Below are 25,164 nucleotides of genomic sequence, written 5' to 3'. Positions count from 1 at the left end.
AGATAATTTGGAGCTTTTCCAATTTTAAAGTCATTTGGGGCCAAACCAAATCATTTTTTTGGGTTGGTTTTTGTACCATATCATAAAGTTACAACTAATAGTGTAATAAATAAAATTTGTAATGAAAAAATAAAGGTTTAATTTTATGCTAAAATTTTTGTACCCACGAGCCACCTTAAATGTAACAGTATTATAAAACTCCTATATATGTGCTTGTTTTGAAAACAATTAGTACAATTTATTCAGAATTTTCCATATTTTCTTCATTGATACAGGATACCATAATCGTTGTATCTTGATGTTTTGGCCAAAAAAATATATTTATACTTGGTTTTGAAATTCCAGTTATATAAAATTTATTCCAAATCATTGGCAATGTAAAATTCTTTAAATCCAATAAAGAAAAAAACTTTTAACTCTGAATTAAAATCTTTAAAATAGGCACCATGTGATATTTGTGACCTGTACACAATCTACATGAATTCCACATTTTAACCTACTTTAGTGGGCTAAAATCAATAAAGTACTTCCTTTCAAGTCATGCCTGGTAAAAGTTTACTTTTCCTTTGACAAGTTTATTGCATTTCTGAAAAGTGTTTGCAGAACATGAATAGAAAAAAATAATTATAAATTGTGACAAAGTTACCAACTTTGTACATTCAAAGTGTAACGGTATATTAACATGCATTTTTCATTTAATTATCTTTATTCACCTAAAATATCCAGTAATATTTACTGCTGAAGCAAAATCAATCCAATGAACATCGGCACCATGATAAGAGACGTAATTTCGATTGAATTTTCCAAGGACCCTTTACATCATTATTGGGAAACATAGTGTGTTTAAACGTCTGTCAAATCTGAAATCGATTTTGTAAAGTCATTGGGCATTTATTTTCACACAAGATCGTATGTAACATTATGCACATAGGAAAAATAATAGACCCCCGGCACAATCTCTTTGAAAATTGTATTTTCCTCTTTTAAACAAGACGAAACACGTCTACAGATTATGTTTGCTAACATCCAGTTGGAAACAAAAACAATGTTTAGACCTAGTATTTCGTACATCCAGCCGTAATGGCGTGATCACATGTTAGTCACATGTTTCACGTATAACCGGAAATTATTAGACCTTAAGGACAAAAACAATTTTAATAAATAACTGGACTTCTGTTTCGTGTGAAATGTAACACATAACGATAACGTCATTTTCTTACTTAATTATTACGAAGATCAAAACAAGAATATAAATCATCTCTGATTTACCTGTTTGAACATCTCGCGAGAGTTCATATTTGCATATTGTTTTTAAGAATTCTATTACAACAAAGCAGATTACATCATTTAAAATTTGCGTTACGAAATCGGACACAAAAGTCACGCCACTGTTCTTACATCTGCTACATAAATACTTAGTTCTCGGCATTTTCTTCTCGCTATTCTTATTGGTCGATGTTCTTTGTTATTTGAAAGCAAAAGTTACAAATTTGCCGGTGACGATTATCTATAAATCTGTTCTCAGCAAATGATTAGTCGAAATTTGATTATGATGTCTAAATATTTGGTTTTCTTCTGAATTTTCATATTGTGACGTCATGAAAAAGGCGACCATGCCTGATGACGTCGCATATAAAGAACACAAGTTTCTGAAAATCTTTGAACAAAAAGGATAAAAATCATCAGAGAAACAGATTCCGACAGTTAAATTTTAGTTATTTAAAGAGCTGGGCAAGCCTCACGCTTTAAATAATGAAATTTAACTGTCTTGAGTAGAGAAATGTTGTCATGCACTTGTTGCAGTGTAGGAATCTATATTTATCAAGTAACTTATTAACTGTGGATTCATAAGTTTTTCATTGGATACCAATTTCATGGTTTTCCTATATATATATAGGTGAACTTTGAATTCAAATGTTCAATGAATTACAATTTCTTTAGTGTTCCATGATGAGATTGTTAAAACTCTGAAATCAAATATCCATGAAAGTGATTTTTTTCTCAATCCACAAAAAATGATCCCCACGAAAATAAATGAATACACAATTATGCATTTTATTTTTTAGAAATCTGGTTTCAGTGCTGAAAAGACATTCAGAATAAATGTAGATACCTATAACAAGAAAATAACACAAGAAGATAAAATAAAGATTATTGAGGTATGTGTTAATATATATGTGATGTAAATATGGAAATGTGGACTAGTTCCATCAATTAATGACAGCCTGTCTGTCTGCACTAATATCTATGTTCTACATTAAATTCAATATTGCCTCATCCAATTTTCAAAAAATCTATGTTCAGTCAACTTCAGTGGTCAGGGGTTCCCCTGTGTCAACTTTCTTTATGGGCAGGTCTTTAGTCACTTTTAAATTGTGTTTCCCGAACTTGCACAATTATGTTTTTCATTTTAAATTTTCCTACTTAGGAACACAGATTTCAGTTGTCAAAAATGTTGTCTAATCTGTTATAATTCTATATATAGATTATTTTAACTTCAATGATCATTGTAATAAAAAAAAAAAATTGCACCACAGAAAATTGATTTTTGTATGAACGTCAGACTATATGCTTCACCAAAAAATGTGCAAATGGGCCCTTACTGGTATGTCAGCTTTCTAGTTTCATTTCTATACTGCACTAGCTAACTTTCATTTGTTCTTCCAATCATTTGTTGATATTATCTGTCCAATCCAAGGACTAACTTGTGTTGATTTGTAATTATAAAACTCAACACTAAGAAAGTCCCCAGTAAGGGCAGGTTCTCTAAGGATCTTCATGGTGTAATTATAAAACTCAACACTAAGAAAGTCCACAGTAAGGGCAGGTTCTCTAAGGATCTTCATGGTGTAATTATAAAACTCAACACTAAGAAAGTCCACAGTAAGGGCAGGTTCTCTAAGGATCTTCATGGTGTAATTATAAAACTCAACACTAAGAAAGTCCACAGTAAGGGCAGCTTCTCTAAGGATCTTCATGGTGTAATTATAAAACTCAACACTAAGAAAGTCCCCAGTAAGGGCAGGTTCTCTAAGGATCTTCATGGTGTAATTATAAAACTCAACACTAAGAAAGTCCCAAATAAGGGCAGGTTCTCTAAGGATCTTCATGGTGTAATTATAAAACTCAACACTAAGAAAGTCCCCAGTAAGGGCAGGTTCTCTAAGGATCTTCATGGTGTAATTATAAAACTCAACACTAAGAAAGTCCACAGTAAGGGCAGGTTCTCTAAGGATCTTCATGGTGTAATTATAAAACTCAATACTAAGAAAGTCCCCAGTAAGGGCAGGTTCTCTAAGGATCTTCATGGTGTAATTATAAAACTCAACACTAAGAAAGTCCCCAGTAAGGGCAGGTTCTCTAAGGATCTTCATGGTGTAATTATAAAACTCAACACTAAGAAAGTCCCCAGTAAGGGCAGGTTCTCTAAGGATCTTCATGGTGTAATTATAAAACTCAACACTAAGAAAGTCCACAGTAAGGGCAGGTTCTCTAAGGATCTTCATGGTGTAATTATAAAACTCAATACTAAGAAAGTCCCCAGTAAGGGCAGGTTCTCTAAGGATCTTCATGGTGTAATTATAAAACTCAACACTAAGAAAGTCCACAGTAAGGGCAGGTTCTCTAAGGATCTTCATGATGTAATTATAAAACTCAACACTAAGAAAGTCCCCAGTAAGGGCAGGTTCTCTAAGGATCTTCATGGTGTAATTATAAAACTCAACACTAAGAAAGTCCCCAGTAAGGGCAGGTTCTCTAAGGATCTTCATGGTGTAATTATAAAACTCAACACTAAGAAAGTCCACAGTAAGGGCAGGTTCTCTAAGGATCTTCATGGTGTAATTATAAAACTCAACACTAAGAAAGTCCCCAGTAAGGGCAGGTTCTCTAAGGATCTTCATGGTGTAATTATAAAACTCAACACTAAGAAAGTCCCCAGTAAGGGCAGGTTCTCTAAGGATCTTCATGGTGTAATTATAAAACTCAACACTAAGAAAGTCCCCAGTAAGGGCAGGTTCTCTAAGGATCTTCATGGTGTAATTATAAAACTCAACACTAAGAAAGTCCACAGTAAGGGCAGGTTCTCTAAGGATCTTCATGGTGTAATTATAAAACTCAACACTAAGAAAGTCCACAGTAAGGGCAGGTTCTCTAAGGATCTTCATGGTGTAATTATAAAACTCAACACTAAGAAAGTCCCCAGTAAGGGCAGGTTCTCTAAGGATCTTCATGGTGTGGTATACCGATATGTCTTTTCTATTTGACAATTATAATGACCGACTTTAGAAACACGACACTATAAGATCTTTTTTTGTAATCTCATTTTCATATACAATGTATTCATTTTTTTGTATATATAAACCTTTTACTTACCTTTTCAGAGCCTTCCAGAAGATATATTTAGTTTTAAAGGGAAAGTAAACCTGAAGAATCCTGACAATACCTTTGGTCTGTTGGAATACTATGGAGCAAATAAAACTGAACCACCAGATAAACCATTTAAAATCTACTTTGGACGATTGGTAAGTCCACACTTTATAGCTTTGATTGAATCTAAACATAGCTGCCAGACTTTTTTTCTGCGGCATGGGAATAACTCATTGCACCTCAAGTAATTGCAGGTTGACAGATACATTGATCAGAGGTAGGATTTTTCACCTTTTATAAGTGTAAATATAACATAAGTGTAAATATAACTTACACAAGACCTGGTTTTTGCATATATTTTTTTTACACTTAAATGGCATTGGTAACATAATCTTTAAATTGCTAAATTTCAGTTTTTTAGTAAAAAATATTGCTATTTTATTATAGTTACATTAGATTTATGTTTCATTATAATACGTTATTCTGATTGGCTAACTGCACATCACATGTTATTCCTTCAGCAATTGCATCACTCAATAAAACTTTCATGATAACACATGGTCCCACAATAAAGTGCACAGGTGAATTAGATAAAAAAAAAATCATAAAATTCATGTTTTCATGATCATAGCTAAAAAATGTAATTATAAGTATTGAATGCTTTTTTTTGTAACTTCATAGGGTTGTAAAAGCATTGACCCTGCACAAATTTTAATAATACAAAATGTACTTCGGTCAAAAGAAGCATATGCATTCAATTCTTAAATGACTGTCTTTTTATTTTTCCTTTCATTTAGATAGCAGATGGACAAAGAGATCTCATTCAACAATTTCATTTAACCAAAAGACATTTTATAGGTAAGTATTTTGTTATCATGAGTTGTTTCCCTTTCAATGCAGTGTAATAGCTGACTACTGTAAATTCAGAAATTATTGCGAGGTTTTTATTATTGCAAAAAATGCAACTGAGTTGTAAACGAAATAATTTAAACTCACATTCTGCAATATTTTATATGATTTTAACAGGATTTTTCTCAAAATCGTAAAAATTTACAATCGCATATTTAAGTCTGAAATGACAACCAGATGATCTGCAGGGTGTAGCTTTATACGACCGCAGAGGTTGAACCCTGAATGGTTGGGGCAAGTATGGACACAACATTCAAGCTGGATTCAGCTCTAAATTTGGATTGTGATTAAATAGTTGACACAGCATAGGTTTCTGACACAGAATGAATGTGTTCTAATGAACTTAAAATTTTGGTTAAATTCTCTTACAGCAATTCACTATGCTGTTGAATATTAATCCTCTCAAAAAAAATGTTTGAAGAAATTTTCTTTTTATTTATGAAATTTCAAATGAGAAAATTGAACCCAATTTTTTTAATCACATCCCCCTTTCCCTTATTCCAAAACTAATCTCAATTAAAATTTCTAATGGAGTTTGCAACAATAACTACTCATTTAAATACATCATAAAATATTAAGATGTAAAAAAACTGCTTGTTATCAATGAATGGTAAAGATTATTTTGATTTATCAGTTGGTAGTAAAAAGTGAATATACATTGTATATTGTATATAACAAAGATTTAAGTTGATTCTGGACAAAGAAAGATAACTCCAATTAAAATAAAATTCTTGCAATTGCACAATATTGTGCAATTAGATCTTTCTTGCTTATTATTCTGGACAAAGAAAGATAACTCTAATTAAAAAAAAAATTGCTATTTCACAATATTGTGTAACTAGATATTTCTTGCCATTGCGCAATACTGTGCAATTGAAAAGACTTGCTATTGCACAATACTTAATATAATAATTTTAAATCCTGATTTGAACCAACTTAAAAACTGGGCCCATAATTAAAAATTTAAGTACATGTTTGGATTCAGCATATCAAAGAACCCCAAGATTTCAATTTTTGTTAAAATCAAACTAAGTTTAATTTTGGACCCTTGAGACTTTAATGTAGACCAATTTGAAAACAAGACCAAAAATGAAGAATCTACATACACAGTTAGATCTGGCATATCAAAGAACCCCATTTATTCAATTTTTGATGAAATCAAACAAAGTTTAATTTTGGACCCCGATTTGGACCAACTTGAAAACTGAGCCAATAATCAAGAATCTTAGTACATTTTTAGATTCAGCATATCAAAGAACCCAACCGATGCATTTTTTGTCAAAATCAAAGTATGTTTAATTTTGGACCCTTTGGACCTTAATGTAGACCAATTTGAAAACGGGACCAAAAGTTAAGAATCTACATACACAGTTAGATTCAGCATATCATAGAACCCCAATTATTCAATTTTGATGAAATCAAACAAAGTTTAATTTTGGACCCTTTGGGCCCCTTATTCCTAAACTGTTGGGACCAAAACTCCAAAAAATCAATACCAACCTTCCTTTTATGTTCATAAACCTTGTGTTTAAATTTCATAGATTTCTATTTACTTATACTAACGTTATGGTGCGAAAACCAAGAAAAATGCTTTTTTGGGTCCCTTTTTGGCCCCTAATTCCTAAACTGTTGGGACCTTAACTCCCAAAATCAATACCAACCTTCCTTTTGTGGTCATAAACATTGTGTTTAAATTTCATTGATTTCTATTTACTTAAACTAAAATTACTGTGCAAAAAACCAAGAATAATGCTTATTTGGGCCCTTTTTTGGCCCCTAATTTCTAAAATGTTGAAACGAAAACTCCCAAAATCAATCCCAACCTTTCTTTTGTTGTCATAAACCTTGTGTCAAAATTTCATAGATTTCTATTAACTTAAACTACAGTTATAGTGCAAAAACCAAGAAAATGCTAATTTGGTCCATTTTTGGCCCCTTATTCCTAAAATGTTGGGACCAAAACTCCCAAAATCAATTACAACCTTTCTTTTGTGGTCATAAACCTTGTGTTAAAATTTCATAGATTTCTATTCACTTTTACTTAAGTTAGAGTGCGAAAAACTAAAAGTATTCGGACGCCGACGACGACGATGATGCCGCCGCCGACGACGACGCCAACGTGATAGCAATATACGAAGAAATTTTTTTCAAATTTTGCGGTCGTATAAAAAGGCAATAATTAATGCACGCAATAATTTCTAATTTTACAGTATCCAGAATGTGATTTGCTCATTATTGAAGGATTTACATCAACCTATATAGTTGTTAATTGGTGTGGAATTTGTTCTCTTGTGGAGTGTTGTCTCATTAACTTTCATACCTCATCTTTTTTGTATATTCAAACTCACAACCACAGTGTTGGCAGGCTTCTGATGCAGTGAATAATTTTCAAGATATTTATTATATATTCTAGTCACTTCATTCTTTTTGATATTAATATTGGTTTACAATGCAAGGTTATCATTGGTCTTCTAATATTAATTGGACGTTAAACAACCAACAATCAATCAATCTAATATTAATTGATCTTAGAATATTTTATTTTATAGGTAACACTAGCATGGATGCTGGATTATCACTAATCATGTCAAACTTAGGACAGGTTAAACAGAACAGTGTGGTATTTGATCCATTTGTAGGTACAGGTATGTATGGAATTCACATGGTTAGGTTAGAATTGTCAGTCTTGATTTTGCCTATTTAAATGCTGATTCAACATTATTTTGTATGCCCCACCTATGATAGTAGAGGGGCATTAAGTTTTCTGGTCTGTGCGTCTGTTCGTCCGGCCGTCCGTCTGTCCCGCTCCAGGTTAAAGTTTTTGGTCAAGATAGTTTTTGATGAAGTTGAAGTCCAATCGACTTCAAACTTTGTACATGTTCCCTATTATATGTTCTTTCTCATTTTAATGCCAAATTAGAGTTTTTACCCCAATTTCACGGTCCACTGAACATGGAAAATGATAGTGCGAGTGGGGCATTTGTGTACTGAGGACACATTCTTGTTATGTATTTTTAGCTCACCTGGCCCGAAGGGCCAAGTGAGCTTTTCTCATCACTTGGCGTCCGGCGTCCGTCGTCGTCCGGCGTCGTCCTGCGTTAACTTTTACAAAAATCTTCTCCTCTGAAACTACTAGGCCAAATTTAACCAAACTTGGCCACAATCATCATTGGGGTATCTAGTTTAAAAATTGTGTCCGGTGACCCCGCCAACTAACCAAGATGGCCGCCATGGCTATAAATAGAACATAGGGGTAAAATGCATTTTTTGGCTTATAACTCACAAACCAAAGCATTTAGGGCAAATCTGACATGGGGTAATATTGTTAATCAGGTTAAGATCTATCTGCCCTGAAATTTTCAGATGAATCTGACATTCCGTTGTTAGGTTGCTGCCCCTGAATTGGTAATTTTAAGGAAATTTTGTTGTTTTTGGTTATTATCTTGAATATTATTTTAGATAGAGATAAACTGTAAAAAGCAATAATGTTCAGCAAAGTAAGATCTACAAAAAAGTCAACATGACCAAAATGATCAGTTGACCACTTTAGGAGTTATTGCCCTTTATAGTCAATTTTTAACCATTTTTCGTAAATCTTAGTAATCTTTTAGAAAAATCTTCTCCCCTGAAACTGCTGGGCCAAATTATTTGAAACTTGGCCACAATCATCATTGGGGTATCTAGTTTAAAAATTGTGTCCGGTGACCTGGCCATCAAACCAAGATGGCCGCCACGGCTAAAAATAGAACATAGGGGTAAAATGCAGTTTTTGGCTTATAACTCAAAAACCAAATAATTTAGAGAAAATCTGACATGAAGTTAAATTGTTAATCAGGTCAAGATCTATCTGCCCTGAAATTTTCAGATGAATTGGACAACCTGTTTTTGGGTTGCGGCCCCTGAATTGGTAATTTTAAGGAAATTTTGCTGTTTTTGGTTATTATATTGAATATTATTATAGATATAGGTAAACTGTAAACAGCAATAATGTTCAGCAAAGTAAGATCTACAAATAAGTCAACATGAACGAAATGGTCAATTGACCCCTGTAGGAGTTATTGACCTTTGTAGTCAATTTTCAATCTGCTTCCTTTGTTTAATATTCACATAGACCAAGGTGAGCGACACAGGCTCTTTAGAGCCTCTAGTTCTTCTTTCAATATCTTTTATCACAATGAAATTGGCATAGTGATCTACCTGGTATATCAAAGGCTAAACCAAGGAAAAAAATTCTTATGGACCAATCACATTTGAGAATTTGCATTATATATAAATAAGTCACACATGTGAGACCTATATTGTGTAAACAGTTTAAATCTGATGTACAGTAGTTGTCGCTTGTTTATGTAATATATACGTTTTTCTCGTTTCTCGTTTTGTTTATATAGATTAGACCGTTGGTTTTCCCGTTTGAATGATTTTACACTAGTAATTTTGGAGCCCTTTATAGCTTGTTGTTCGGTGTGAGCCATAATGGTTTACTTTTTAAATTGTTATTTGGATGGAGAGTTGTCTCATTGGCACTCACACCACATCTTCCTATATCTATTTTAGAGAAATTCTTTTACCACACTTTTAAGAAAATAGATATTTGTAGTCACTATTGACAGAAGAATAGATAGGGGGAGGGACCTTTATCTTGATTATTTTTTTTGATTTAGAATGCATTATTTTTGCAGGATTCAGCAACTTTTGATAGACACCCATTGTTACAACCCCCTTCTTCCCCTCTCCCTGAAAAAAAGGAAGTAATCACATGTCTCTTAATTAACACACAGGGGCTATTAAGAGTTGGACACCTTCAGTGGTAATATTATATGGTAAAATTAAGCGTTATTAATAAGAAAAGATAGTTTCATCATTAAAATTTAACAAATCTTCAAAATTGATGAAATTTTTCAAACTTAAACAGAATATATCATACACTATATTTTGACAACAGGAAGTCTCTTAGTTGCCTGTGCTCATCATGGTGGGTATGTCATGGGAACAGATATTGACTATTTACTTTTACATGCCAAAGCAAGACCAAGCAGACACAACCAGAAAGAGAGATTAGCAGATGAGAGTATCCATAGCAACCTCTCTCAGTATGGCTTAGGTCATCATTATTTAGACATACTTGTAGCAGACTCATCTAAACATAAAATGTGGCGATGCCAGCCAATGTATGATGCTATTATTACCGATCGTAAGTTTTATTTGAATATATTTAAACATATATTTGATCTTTAGTCAAGTGGGTTTCCTGTGGAAAAACATTCAGAAATCTTGAAAATAGATGTAAATTTCATTTCTGGACATTTAGCAGGAATGTCGTGGGTTCAGAGCCAAATCAATCGAGGAACGCAAGGAACTGTTGAGGCAAAACAATCTTTGTTACAAAGGTTTAGCAGTCCACACTTTTTTAAAGTAGTAAAAAAATCGTATCAAAAACCTGGAGCTCAAAGCACTTGTCTGCAGTAAATTCATGCATCCTTATTCAATAAATACATGTAGCTAACCTTCTGTTATTTGATAGGTATATTCTGTACATATAAAGCTTTATATAAACAATACTCAATTTGTAATACAATGTAGTCTTATTGATTTAGCATACTTTAAGGTGGTACCTAAGTAACCTAACACTACAGGGAGATAACTCTGTAAAGTCAGCTACACGTTTTAATTATGTTGTGTTGTAAAAGGAATATTAAGCTTCTCAATGATCAAATTTGGTGTTTGTCAAACTGTTATATAACCAGTGTAATTTTTCTGACAAGACGGTAGGTTCAAAATTTTTGAAATGTTTATAGTTTTGTTTAAGGGTCAAAGTAAATACCTAGACAAAATTTTATGAAAATGAAACGAGCCAAATTATTTTTAGTGAAAGTGTTGGGTACCAGCTTAATTTCAGGATTTTAGCAATGTTTTGTATTGTTGGGGAAAATGTGACTGGATAGGAGTAACATAAAAAGAAACTTGATTTTAAATGTTGAAAGTATTATTTATGTGCATAACTTCATGAAATTGTAATAATGTATGAATCATTGCCATTTTGATAAATTACTGTATTCTGCGTGAAGATGAGATCATTTTTGTAATTGTTTCATTTATATATTAAATAAGCATATCAGTGCTCTCTTTTTATTTCTCCTAAAGGTAAAGATCTTTTCTAAAATTCTGTTGGTCGTCAACATTCCTTAAACAATTTTTTTTAAATTTCAGCTCCATATGGTATAAGAGAGGGAGCCAAAAGAATCGGCACAGAAAAAGATGATTGTTTGGTAACGGATGATGTGTGAGTATTGTTTATAAGATTTTAAAAGCTCTGACATGCAAATAGCAGAGATAAATCATACAAGAGATTTGGAACAACAGTAACTAGTTTATCATCTTAGTTTTTTGTGTTACGCCTCAACTCTTTTTTTCCAGGCCTAAATTAAAATATTGTTTGTTTGCTGTCAGCCGACCGACCCAAAAAAATCGCCCCGACCCAAATAATTTTATTGACGTTTTTGAAAACATTTTTTTTTTATTCCGGAATTTTGCCTGTTGCGGTTTAGAATCGAGTGCTGATTTCCGGGTTACATGCGGTTTTGATTTCCGGTAGTCTTTGCGGTGTGTAGCAGGCTATTTGATAAAACTACATCTTTTTATCATTTCGTGCATTTCCGCAAGTTCCGGTGATTGTTACTTAAAAACGTACATCAACCTAAATTTTGGCGGCAAACTAAGTTTGTTACTTCATTTTAACGTGATAAAAGTTGCCTCCAGTAATTGTTTAATCCATTAATTGCATTAAAAACGTCATGTTCCTTTCCAAATAACCAGATTACTTGTCAAACATCGTTTATTTTTGTAAATTTTATTGCAATAGTCCGCCATTGACCGATTTCTATACTACGGATCGGAAGTGGACCAGCTATGACCGAAATCCGTACTTTTACAATAATTACTACGGACGCACGGATGGAACAGCTGACAGAAAAATATTGATGCCAAAGGGGGAAATTACGTATTCCACACGCATTAAGAGGCTTTTGGTTTCATCTAATTGATTGGGGTATATAATTCCCTATTTTTATTATGGATTGTTTCAAACTATTGATTGAAGTTGCTTAACTTTGAGACTATTATACTATCAATATCAATATATTTTGGCCCAGCTTAATATCTTTTATATTTTTTTGTGAGAAACACAGAATTTCATACACAAGATAGTTTTGAATTAAATTGTAATTGATATATTATAATTTCTTTACATTTTTTAAAATAAAAAAAATATTTTTTATAGTGCTAGATATTAAATATTTAGTTGGTAGTTTCTCACAAGAACCAGTGGCGGATCCAGGAATTTTCATAAGTGGGAGCCCACTGACTGACCTAAGAGGGGCCCTGCTCCAGTCACGCTTCAGTGATTCCCTATATAAGCAACCAAATTTTTTCACAAAAAGGGGGGGCCTGGGCCCCCCTAAATCCGCCTCTGAGAACCTTAGTAAAACTTAAACAACTTTTAATATGAAATGTTACTTTAATTGTATACTCAGATATGAATTGAACAATATAAAAAGAACATTATTTACATATGACCCTTTATATTATAGTAAAATCCAAACATTGTAGCGCACCGCGCGAATGAGCACTTCTCTTTCAAATCTCACCACTTCTCCCTATTAATTACAAAAGAGAATTGACCTCCCCCATATAATTCTGAAGTAGTATGAGCACTGTGGCGGTAGTACATTGAAATGTTTCGAAGGTATACAAGTTTAATATTAATTTGCAAATAGAACAACACGACACGTGCAGTTGTATTACTAAGCCAGAAAGCACACTACAGAGTGTGATTAAGGATTAAAAGGTGCATATATAATAGCAGTGAATATATCTAGCAGAACACAATAAAGAAAAAAAAAGAGCAGATATACACATACATGTATAAAAGAATATATAAGAGGTGAAGGTTATAGCAAGTGACACATAAATGCATGCATATGCAGAGATAAAAGATGTACGCGGCTCCCTACATTCATACTATTATATAAACATCCAAAATATTTTTCCAGAAAAAAAATAAAATAATTTACCTACCTACCTACCCACATAAAAAATTCTGGGTAGGAGAACAAACAATATTTTAATTTAGGCCCCATAGTTAAAAGAAAATTGAATATTTTGATAGTATCTTTGCAAATTATTTGAAATCTTTTATGTCTCAGGCCACAATTAAAAATATTTTGGTTTGCCCAAACCCTACCCAAAGGTTGAGACAGTGGGTAGGTAGGTAGACATTTTCTTTTTTTTTTAAAAGAGAAATTGAAGTATCAGGTGTTTATTAGTCTTCATGCCTATCTGATTAAAAAAAACTTCTTCAAATCAGGACAATTAAAGAATTTGAGTAGCCAGCTTTTTTCTGGGTAGGTAGCATTTGGGCAAACAAACCTATTCTTTTTTATGGCCTCAAGCATAATATTTTTTTTAACAAATTGTTAGATAACAAGAGGTTCCCAGTAGCCTAAATACCTCACCCAAGTCATTTGTCTAAATATTAAAAAAATTCCTGAAATAGAAATATGACTGCATGAACTAGTAAACTAGAAATATTTTAAAGGTTTCTAGCAAGTATGGTTTCAATGGATTCAGAAGTTTTTAGGAAAGGGATCTGTTTAATCGGACTCCTTTGGCTCCTCTATGGCAATATTGGACTATCACAACCAAAGAATCAACACCATTTAAGTGCCCTCTAAGGAGCATATATTGATTTTATTTCATTTCTTAATCATCATAGACATAAGATGTGACAAAATTGTCAATCAGATAACTCTCAACCAGAGACCATTGAAATGACACAGAATTTAACAACTATAGGCCTTCAAAATTGAGCAAAACCCATACTCCATAGAAGCTATAAAAGGCCCGAAAAGAACAAATCTAATACAACTTGAACAAAGAAAACCAATGAAAAATAACAGCCTGTCTTATGTACAATATAATCAACTAAAAGAACCATCAGATATACTGCAACAACAGACAACCCCTGAATTACAGGTTGCTGACTTTGGACAGGCCCATGCAGAATGGGGTGTGGTTTAACATGTTAGCTGGGACCAATCCCACCTTACAACCTCACATTGGACAGTGGTGTAACAGTACAACATAGGAACAAATTATAAGCATCAGTTGAAATGCATGGGCTTCCCTCATCAGATTAATGAAAAGCAGATAAAAAAACCTAACACAACCACAAATACAAGAGTAGTTCCAGATAATGAAGAACTAATAAAAAATTAAGTGTCTAAGACTTATATATCAATCTGTACACATCTAACACCACAGTACAGGGATTTAATGAATTGATGCAATTTACAGTCAGAGAAATCATGGAATTGTACAATGCCAAAATTTAGGTATCGACAGATCAGAGTCCCCTAAATGTGTATATGTGTTTAACAATTATATTAAGCTTGATTTTAATTTACTTATTACACAATCAATGTTAAAACCAATAAAAATAATATTCAAAGGGCTCACTGCATCAGTTAATTCTTGCATGACTGCAAAATTTTATTTCAAAGAAGGTTTCAATTTAAACTTTGACCTCAGCTAGCACCAATTTAGTCTAAAATTTAAATACTGTAAATTCAAAAATTATTATGAGGTTTTTATGATCATGATGATTGCGAAAAATGCTACAGTTGTAAACGCAATAATAAAATCTTGCATAGCATTGCGCAATAGTTTAAATCTGAAATAATTTATATGAATTAAGCAGGATTTTTCTCTAAATCGTATAAATTTAAATCGCATTTAAGTCTAAAATGACAAAATTGAATTTGTTGCAGCAAATTGAATTGGTCATGTACAATGCTGGGTTTATATTCATATCACATTTTATATTCTCCTCCTAATATAAATGTATCAAAACTAATTGGTATATTCTCACTCACTTATAATGTTTGTATCAGTAGACATGGTCATGATAACAAAATTATTAGGTCAGTTTGCAATTCGCTGTTTTAGAATCTAATAATATTTTCAAAAGCATACACCAAAATGTTGTATTTGGTTAAAAACGTTTTAGACAATTGAAATATAACCAATGAAGTATTAAACATATAATTTGCATTTTGGGGTACAAACAATGAAATTACCCATGGTTCTTCAGATTCTGAAATGACCTATTGAAATGCTTGAGTGCAATGCGGTAGGATCTGCTTTTCCTTTCATTCACAAATTAGCCATGATTCTTTGGCCGAAAAGCACAAGTTTTTTGGGGAATGAAACACTTTACATTGTTTGAAACTTTTCTTAAAGTATGTTTAGCTTTTTGAACAATTGTGTGAAAATTTGAACAAAAAATGTATGAAAACTTGATAGACTTAAACTTTGCCTTACCTGCAGTTTTATAGATAGATTTCACAGAGGCAGCTTTAGAGGAATTATCAGGGGCCCGCCCCCACCCCCCCCCCCCTTTTTTGTGGGAAAAAATAGTTGATTATATAGGGAATCACTGAAGCATGACCGGAGGGGGCCCTCTATTTGGCATTCAGTAGGCCCCCTTATGAAAATTTCTAGATCTGCCACTGTTTGCTGACTACTTACAGGGAAGCATAACTTGCTGATTTGATCTAACTGTTTATACATACAAAGTCTGGTGATGTTCCAAGTTATCTTCTTTTTCTGTTTCTTGAGAAGTATTTGTTCAATCTGTTTAGTCACTATTTATATATATAAAGTGTTACAATTCATATTTAAACACAGCTCTTAAATAGTGACCAAAAAGGTACCCCTATTGCATGAGAGAAGCTAGAAAAAATGAAATATACACATTTTCAACATTTTTCGAGGGACGATCTTATAAAATTAGAGAAATATGATTTCATAGTCAATGTATAAATAGCTATTCATAGTCCAAAGAACAAATAAGCTAACAAATTCAGATACAGTTCCAGAATAAATTTTGAAAAGGTGCAGTCCTGGGTCCCCAAATTAAACAATGTTGTGTTTAATGTGGAACATGTAAAAAAAATCTGCATTAACTTTACATGTATATGTAGTCTTTATAATGGGTGACCAAGGCCTACTCTCCCAAGAATGCTTCCAAAATTGAAAGTGACCGTTGGGCCTTCAATCATCAGTGTTTCATATTTCTAGACCTGGTTGAAAAATAAATGACATGACTTTAAAAAATCATGAAAAGCAATAGTAAATAAATATCTGCTAACACAGATCTACACAGTGCTTTCCTACAATGATGTAATATCAATGTGATTGGTTTCAGGATAAATGCTGAACCTATATCAACAAGATAAATGTAATTTTTTTTAGCAAATTATCCATACAACACATGCAGTAAAAGATTTAATCTGAACTTTTAAATCAATGACAAATCTGCAAATCATATCATTTGCATATCGTATCATACTATGATGCTAAGTGAAAAAAAGCAATTTGACTTACCAGTACATGCAGTATGTTACCATTAAAGTTGGCATTCTTTAAGTTTATGCACGTAGAGTCGTAAACCTCTGTAAAAAAATATATTCCTATGTAATTTGAATAAAACAAAAACAAAAAAAATGTTTTGTTTTTTTTCTAACGATAGAAATGAATTTAATAAAATACCATCAATAATTACAATGATAATTTTCAACTAAAGAAAACATTTTTTTATAAACACAAATAATGATTTAACAACATTTTTAATTCTTAAGATCAAATATTCAAAAGAAAAATGCAATATATATATTTCATATACCTGAGACTAAGATTTTTTGGGAAGAACAAGCTAGGAAAAACAGCTGATATAAATTTCACCATTTTTTTGCTATTATTATGTTTAGCATGTTTAGGGCTGTTCCAGATTTACATACAATGTGGGGTTGGGAGGCAACCAAATAAATAAATTGTGGGTGGTTGGATTTTTTTTTTTTTTTTTCTAGAAAAAAGTGCTTTCCCAAACATTTGTCAATATGCTAAATTTAAAATAACCCAGCAATTATAAAAAGGGGGTTCCAACTACATTGTTTGTATATGTATGTCCCTAATAAAATGCATTGATTTGCAAAAAATATGGGGGGGGATCTGCCACTGCTTATTTCAGGGGCGTATCCAGTTAGTCCAACTACATATCCCCTTTCAAATGATTGATCCACCCCCCCCCCCAAATTAAAAAAAAAAATGGCCTTCTCTATTCATCTTTTCACATAAATCCTCTCAAGTCTAAAAATTATTGGTTCTAAGTTGATGCCTAGAGGACAGCACATTAATTTCTAACCAAAATTTAAGAAAGACAACTTTTTGTGTTGTTCACTCCAAATAAGTGAAATGACCACAAAATTCCAAGTTCCAAATTATATATCTGTTTAACAATTTTACTTTCAAATGGTGTAGTTATCAATAGAGAAATGCAACTTTCATGTTAATTCTTTAAGAATTTTTAAGTTTCTTAAAAAAGTTGTTTTATAGTTACTCAACATGAAAATGAATATGAATTAATTTCAATTTAACACTAATAAATGAAGACACTTTACCTGGTAAAAAAGATTTAAATTTAATTTCAGTTGTATAGTCCATACCCTTAGAATCCTTATAATTTATTAAATTTGAACAGATAGTTTTTTATTTTCCAAGCAGACACAAATAAATAAGCCTTATCAAAATCCAATTTCTTCTTGTATATGAGTGAAGCATGACCTGACTTCTTTCATATGAGTCCAATTTTATACATTATTATCAGTGGTTTACCTACAAATTTAAATGGACTCTACCAACTTTGTGTTATGTCTATGGGATTTGCGTTAACCAACCGGTTGTTACATTGACAAAAAGGTTAAACAGGTAGTTTGCCTTAACCAAATCTATTTATATCAATTATTTCTTGTGTTAACCAACAGAGCTATTTTTATCTATTCAGTTTTCCATTGTTGTCTTATATTTAGAACATTTCTAAAATCATTGCTTGAACTAATTACTGATAAGTGTACTTTAAATTAACCTGAATATGTGTTATTTTTAAATCAATGATGAGATAAAAATTAACATTTATGTTGATCTCTATTTATATAAAACATTTAAAGAAGAACGAGTAGATTAATATATATATAGGTATATAAATAATTGTGCATTCATGTGAATCACACATTCAGATAAAAACAAATTTAATGAGGAACGATTAAGTTGATTTCTCACCATTATTCATTTCATAACTGTATATAAAAATGTTAACAAAAGATATCATGCCTCTAAGAGGGGGATGAGGGTCTTGATGGGGGGGGGGGGTCTGTTATTCTGTAAACTTTTAATTTTTACCCCTTTTTTCTCTAGAATCATTAAAAAATTAACCCCTTTTTTCTCTAATCTTCAAAAAATTAACCCCTTTTTTCTCTTATCTTCTATTGTTTTTTCCGTTATTCTCTAATCTTCATTTTTTAAGGGCATTATTCTTTAATCGTTTAACCCCATCCAAACCCTTGGGGATGGCATGCTTTTGGAAAGGGGGATATATGGAGTTGAGGGGTTGTAGAATGTAGGGAGTTAAAAAGTGTAGATGTGTGATATATAACATGTATAAAGCAATAATGTGGAATAGGGAAGGAAAGTTGGAGGTAGATAAAAAGCAGAATTTTACGAAATAAGCATGTTAACTAAGAAAGAGAATCTCATGCATTTAAATGCATATGGTTTTTCATAATATAAAATCAGTTAATTATTTACTATTTGATTTGCCAAAAAATACTTTTTAAGAAAATATAGACATGGTAAAATCATTTACATTGTATGGAATTTATCCTTAATTTCTTTAAATTAATTGAAAGATAAAAGAGTCATTTTTTAACCTTTTGTTGCATTTAACCTACACAAATTTTAGAATATTCAGCTCAGGATGTTTTTTAATAAATTATTTGGATTTTAAATTTTGCTAAAATATAGAGAAAAAAGACAATAATTTGTTTGGAAAAAAAATATAAGTCATTGCTACCTATTCATAGTTTGACAAATATTGTAGACGAAAGGTGTCAGGTGTAAACAATTTAAATCCCGATATCTATGATATCTATGACGAGATTATGTATAGAATTTGTACTAACATGACTTTTATTTTGTGTTTTTAATGATCATGTTGACAATTATGGTATGAATTCAATAAAAAAAATATCTTTATTTTGTCCTATTGGTGGAATCAGGAAGGGTTAGAGAGCATAATAATGTCAAATATTCTTATAACATTATTGACAAGTCAATTACCCCCCCCCCCCCCCCCTTTTTTCCCTAGACTTTTAATTAACCCCTGTGTCATGTAGTCCTCGACTTATTGAATGATATTTAACCAAACTTAAAGGACTAAATAGTAAAATCACAAAATTACTGAACTCCGAAAAAAAATCAAAAAGGAAAGACCCTAATCAAATGGCACAATAAAAAGCTCAAATCATCTAATTAATGGACACAACTGTCATATTCCAGACTTAGTACAGGCATTTTCTTATGTAAGAAATGGTGGATTAAACCTGGTATTATAGCTAGCTACACCTCTCACTTGTATGACTGTCACACAAAAACATAAATATCATGAATCTTGTTTTCTATATTCCTATTTTTTTTTTATACCAATGAACACTTTTCCTGTCTTTAATATGACCAAATTATGATCACGTGAAATATGTACATAAATCAAGACATTTCTTTATTATTTGCAGTAAGAATGGTCACATTCCTCAACGTGTTGAATACCAGATGGCAGACATCTTCAAAGATTTGTTAAACTTTGCTGCAAGGTTCCTGAACATGAATGGTAGAGTTGTTTTCTGGTTTCCTGTTAGTAGAGAAAGGTTAGAAATAAAATTTGTCGTAAGTTGATATTACGGTCGCATTTGGTGCAATCAAAATCTTGTATTATTTTAATTTTAGTTTCTTGTGTACAATTTGAAAATTAGTACGGCGTTCATTATCACTGAAATAGTATATATTTGTTTAGGGGGCAGCTGAAGGACGCCTTCGGATGTGGGAATTTTTTGCTACATTGAAGACTTGTTGGTGACCTTCTGCTGTTGTTTTTTCTATGGTCTGATTGTTGTCTCTTTGACACATTCCCCATTTCCATATTCAATTTTAAAATCCTTGTGTAATAATTAGCTTACATTGTAAAAGCTTTATCTTATGAACAAAGGGAGATAATTCAAATATGCTCCAATCCTTACTGCAATTCAATATTTGATTTTAAACTCTCATTCTAAATGAAAGCATTCTTTACCTGGTCACAAGCCTTTTTAATTAATAATGATGGGAGTTGGAGCACATTTGTTTGAAGAGGATTTATATGTGTGCATTTATAATTGTGAATTTTTAAGCTGGGACAAAAATGCGAGATTAATATTGCCTTTTCAGGATAATCTTCATACAGATGCAAGTATTAGATATCCGAATGCCAGTTCTTATTATTATTCTTAACAGGGCTCCGTTCTATATTGTCATGGCTACGTAGTGCTACGTAGATTTTTACTATTGAACGTGTTGCTATATACTAGTTGTTACATAGATATAGATAGCAGCTAAGAAGCGGCTACGTAGCTGCTACTATATTGAGCTCAGCCCTGTTTGATACCATTTTTTTCTGGATTTTTTGGGTCCAGGTGAACCATGAATTTAAATCTTCAAAGAATTTTAAATTTTCTATAGGCTTGTATACAGACTTTTACAAAATCACGTAATCAAATATCCAGGAAAATAAAAGTTTTCATCAATCCACAAAAAAAGATACTCACAAAAACAAATAAACCCACAGTACTCACTAAGTCCCATTATTTCCATAATAAAATATCCCAATAAACAACCAAACTGTCTTCTTAAATTTTTGACTGAAAACTACTGGAATTTAGTCACATTTCTTATTTAGCCCAAATTTCCATTACCATATATAACAACACATGCAACAATGAATTAAAAAAAAATGTATTTATGTTAATTAAAAGCTATCAGCCAATAAAAATAAGAAAAACTTTGTCTTGTAGCTATACAGAAGACAATCTGCCAACACACCCCTGTCTCAGACTGGATTCAAATTGTGAACAAACATTATCAACTAGAATATCTCGACGACTTATAACCATGGTTAAATGCAAAGAATTCAAGGTTAGTGTACTGGTAGTATTTTTATGGAGCTTGTGTCTAGTTAGAAGACTCAGTCAGGAGCCTCTGACCTTTGTTAGTCTTGTATTATTTTAATTTTAGTTTCTTGTGTACAATTTGGAAATGAGTATGGCGTTCATTATCACTGAACTAGTATATATTTGTTAAGGGGCCAGCTGAAGGACGCCTCCGGATGCGGGAATTTCTTGCTACATTGAAGACCTGTTAGTGACCTTCTGCTGTTGTTTTTTTATTTGATCGGGTTGTTGTCTCTTTGACACATTCCCCATTTTCAATTTTATCATAACCATAGTTAAATGCCAAGGATTTATGTAAGTGTATAATTTACATGGTGGGTGTACCTTGTTCAATGTTATTTTATTGATTCAAAGGTAAATATTGAAAATTATATTACATACAAAATACTATCACATGTGGTAGTAAGCAAGTATAGGCCAGAGTCTGCCTTCAACAATGAGATAATCCCATACCGTATAATTCTTTACAAAAGGCCATGAAAAATGTAAAACAATATTCAAACAAGTAAATTAATGGCCTGATTTATACCAATACAAATATGGCCAACATAAAATAATGGTAACCACTCTTTGGTCGGGTTGTTGTCTCTTTGACACATCCCACAATTTTATTCTTAATTTTATAATAATCCATTTGTAATTGAAAATGTAACAAAAATACTGAACTCAACTGCAAAATCAGAAAGGAGGGTCATTTAAAAAACTTAATATCAAATGCTATTAATCAAAGGCACAAGTCAAAAACAATCACACTTTTCCCGATTTGGAACAGGCGTTTTCTGTAAGAAGAAAATTATGGTGAGTTAGACCTGGTTTAAAAACTACAATGTAGCTAACCCCCCTACTTGGAACATTTTAATTTTTTTTCAGCGTAGATTTTTCTGGTTAAGGGGAGATAATCCAATGGAAAATATTTCTAATTGTCCATTGAAAATGTTAATAGGTCTGATACTAATGTACAGTATAAATTATGTTGAAATTTGACATTTGTAATCTTGCACTTACTGTTACTAATAATACTGTGTGTTGGTGTTTAACTAAACTTTCAGATATATAATTCAGATAAATGTTTTTTTTTTGTAGGATGAGGACATGGGAACAGCACAAATACCAGTTGATCACTATGACAACAAGCCATTTAGAGACTTATATTATAAAAACTCACAGAGCAATACACAAACAGTAGAGGATACATTAAAGACAACAAGTTTAAATGATACATGATTTGCCAAAACTGAAGTCTTTTATCTGTGATATAAAATTTAATGAACCATTGAATCTCATTTTGTTTGTAGACATAAAGAGCTATTCCAGGTTGAAGCCTATGCAAGACAAAGAGATTGTAATCCGTGTTGATGACGTTTTTCATCAGGCTTGTGCATGTACTGATTTTGAGTCACGGATAGATACCCCATTTCCCTCATTTCCTTTTTTTTACTGTTTATTTCATATGAACAATACCATAATACTTCAAATTAAGTGCCAGTCTGCCTAAGAATCAGGCAGTGGTGAAAACATGACCAAAAAAAACCACCCAATTTGACATTGATTTCAGTTCATAAAATGTAGTTATGCACAAAAATAACATTTATTTCCATTATCTGTTCTGGTAATAGAAGATACAATTTGGTTGAAATGCACTAGAAATTAACGAATAAGGGGAGATAACTCTGTAATTTGCTATAATTTGCTATCATTCTAACCAATTTTCTAACCAAGTTATTTGATATTACCAGACACACACAAACGAAAGACCAATTATTTTTAACTCAGGACGATGGTTAGTATTAAATAGCATGATTAGCTCGGTGGGTTTTTTCTGATCATGTTTTGATTTTTCCCTAAATTGCCTGATTCTTACAAAGACTGGCACTTAAGTATACAGTAACTGTATGTTCTGTAAATTCTATGTTGTATATTTTCTAATTGTAATGTTTTCATTAACAACTGTTTGGTTTTGTTTGCCCCACTTATCATTTTGTTTTTGGTGTGTGCATCCATTCTTCTGTTTGTCTGTTCATCATTCTGTCTGTCCCCCAGTCAGGTTAAGGTATTGGTATAGGTTGATTTTGAAGAAGTTTATTAGTCCAATCAACTTGAATTGTTTCTGGATTTATCTTCATCAGGAACTCAGGGAAAACATTCTTAAACAATCTTTTAGATCAAAAAAGTTATGCTCACTATTACATACTCCGATCCTTACATTGAGGAGACCTTCAGCATCTTTAGGAAAAAAAATAAAATCACAAAATTACTGAACCCCTAAGAAAATTCAAAATAGAAAATCCCTTATCAAATGGTAAAATCAAATGATAAAACACATTAAATTAATGTACTACAACTGTCATATTCCTGACATGGTATAGCAATTTTCAAATTAATAAAGGACCTAAGAATAATAAAGGTAAACAATTCGGCTTGTACTTCTTACATTACACATTATTCCCAGAGCAGTGCTTTAGTTATTAAATAACAATGTACTGTATGCGTAACTATTACTAAATAGTGTAACCTGCCTACTGTGGATTCCTTTATTTTCGTGGGTACCAATTTTTGTGCATTAGGGAGTACTTGCAAATTCATGTATATTTAATTTCGTGGTTTTGATGCAGTCTACAAACAAGATTATAGAAAATCTGTCATTCATGGAACATTTAATTTCGTGGTTCGCCTGTAACCACGAAATCCACGAAAATTAATGAATCCACAGTAATTTGACACCTGAGTATTCAAACATCCTGCTTTAACCAACACATTTTCATGGTCCCAATATATACCTAATCCTTGCAGAAGAAAACTGAGTATTCCAACAACCTGTTTAATCCAACATTTTTTTCAGGTCCCCAGTGTGTCGGATTAGGCAAGTGTCACTGTAATTTTAAATCATAGTACTTTATTTATAAGCAGTCAACAATTAACACTGAAAAACAAAACCAGAGCCAGAATCTTCTCAATTATATGTTTAACTGATATCTGAATCTATATATTATCTGAATCCAAACATAATCTGAATATCAATTCTATCCCAATCATAATTTTATCAAAAACACATTTCCATCCCAATTTTGATTGTATCCGAATCCTAATCATATCCCTATCTTAATTCTATCTAAATGAATTTGAATTCTTTCCATATTTTCTATCTAAATCGTATTTCTATCCCTATCTTAGTTGTATCCCAATCTTAATTCTATCTTTATCCTAAATTAATTCTATCCTAATCTTAATTCTGTCTTGCAGTTTACTATAACACTCAGTATTACTAAGGGAGCTACTATCTGATATGGGTGGTCTACGATGAAATTTGAAAAAAGGCAGGACAGGAGTTTTGAGTAACAAAATGACAGGCTGAGCATCTTTGTTGATAAATGCACTCTTAAAAAGAAGACAATACCGAATAGAGTGAAAAATAAAAAGGCAGGACAGATTACAACTGAAAAAAGTGCAGGACACAACTTTCCTCCAAGCCAAAAAAAAACCCAGACCATTATTGATAATGGTACAGGTGAAGCTTGAAATTTAGTTTTAGTTTTTATTTCCTGTTTTCAAAAGATTCTTGTTCATCATGCTTATCCACCACTGTGGACTCATTTATTTTCGTGGGTACCAACTCTCGTTGATTAAGGAAAAGTTTGAAGGTCGTTGATATCTTATTTCGTCGTTTTGTTGTAGTCTGTATTCAATACTTTATAAAATTTGTCATTCGTTTAACATTTAATTTAGTATTTCACCACGAATC

General features: G+C 32.1%; 1 protein-coding gene across 1 annotated transcript in view; it reads left to right on the top strand.

The window, feature by feature from the left end:
- LOC134691068 (tRNA (guanine(10)-N2)-methyltransferase homolog) overlaps nt 1-22,703 on the top strand; it is a 29,861-nt gene extending 7,158 nt beyond the window's left edge. Inside the window, exons 5-13 of the mRNA XM_063551265.1 lie at nt 2,067-2,159; nt 4,383-4,523; nt 5,166-5,226; nt 7,827-7,922; nt 10,220-10,468; nt 11,485-11,557; nt 19,959-20,090; nt 21,270-21,390; nt 22,509-22,703. Of these exons, the coding sequence (XP_063407335.1) occupies nt 2,067-2,159; nt 4,383-4,523; nt 5,166-5,226; nt 7,827-7,922; nt 10,220-10,468; nt 11,485-11,557; nt 19,959-20,090; nt 21,270-21,390; nt 22,509-22,649 (1,107 nt within the window). The 3' untranslated portion in view covers nt 22,650-22,703. The remainder of the gene's footprint in view (nt 1-2,066; nt 2,160-4,382; nt 4,524-5,165; nt 5,227-7,826; nt 7,923-10,219; nt 10,469-11,484; nt 11,558-19,958; nt 20,091-21,269; nt 21,391-22,508) is intronic.
- The last annotated feature ends 2,461 nt before the right edge of the window (nt 22,704-25,164 follow it).

Source organism: Mytilus trossulus, chromosome 11 (assembly GCF_036588685.1).
Source record: "Mytilus trossulus isolate FHL-02 chromosome 11, PNRI_Mtr1.1.1.hap1, whole genome shotgun sequence".
Classification (NCBI taxonomy): Eukaryota; Metazoa; Mollusca; class Bivalvia; order Mytilida; family Mytilidae; genus Mytilus; species Mytilus trossulus.
Note: the sequence above shows the minus strand (reverse complement) of the source record. Positions and strands in the feature narration are given on the sequence as shown.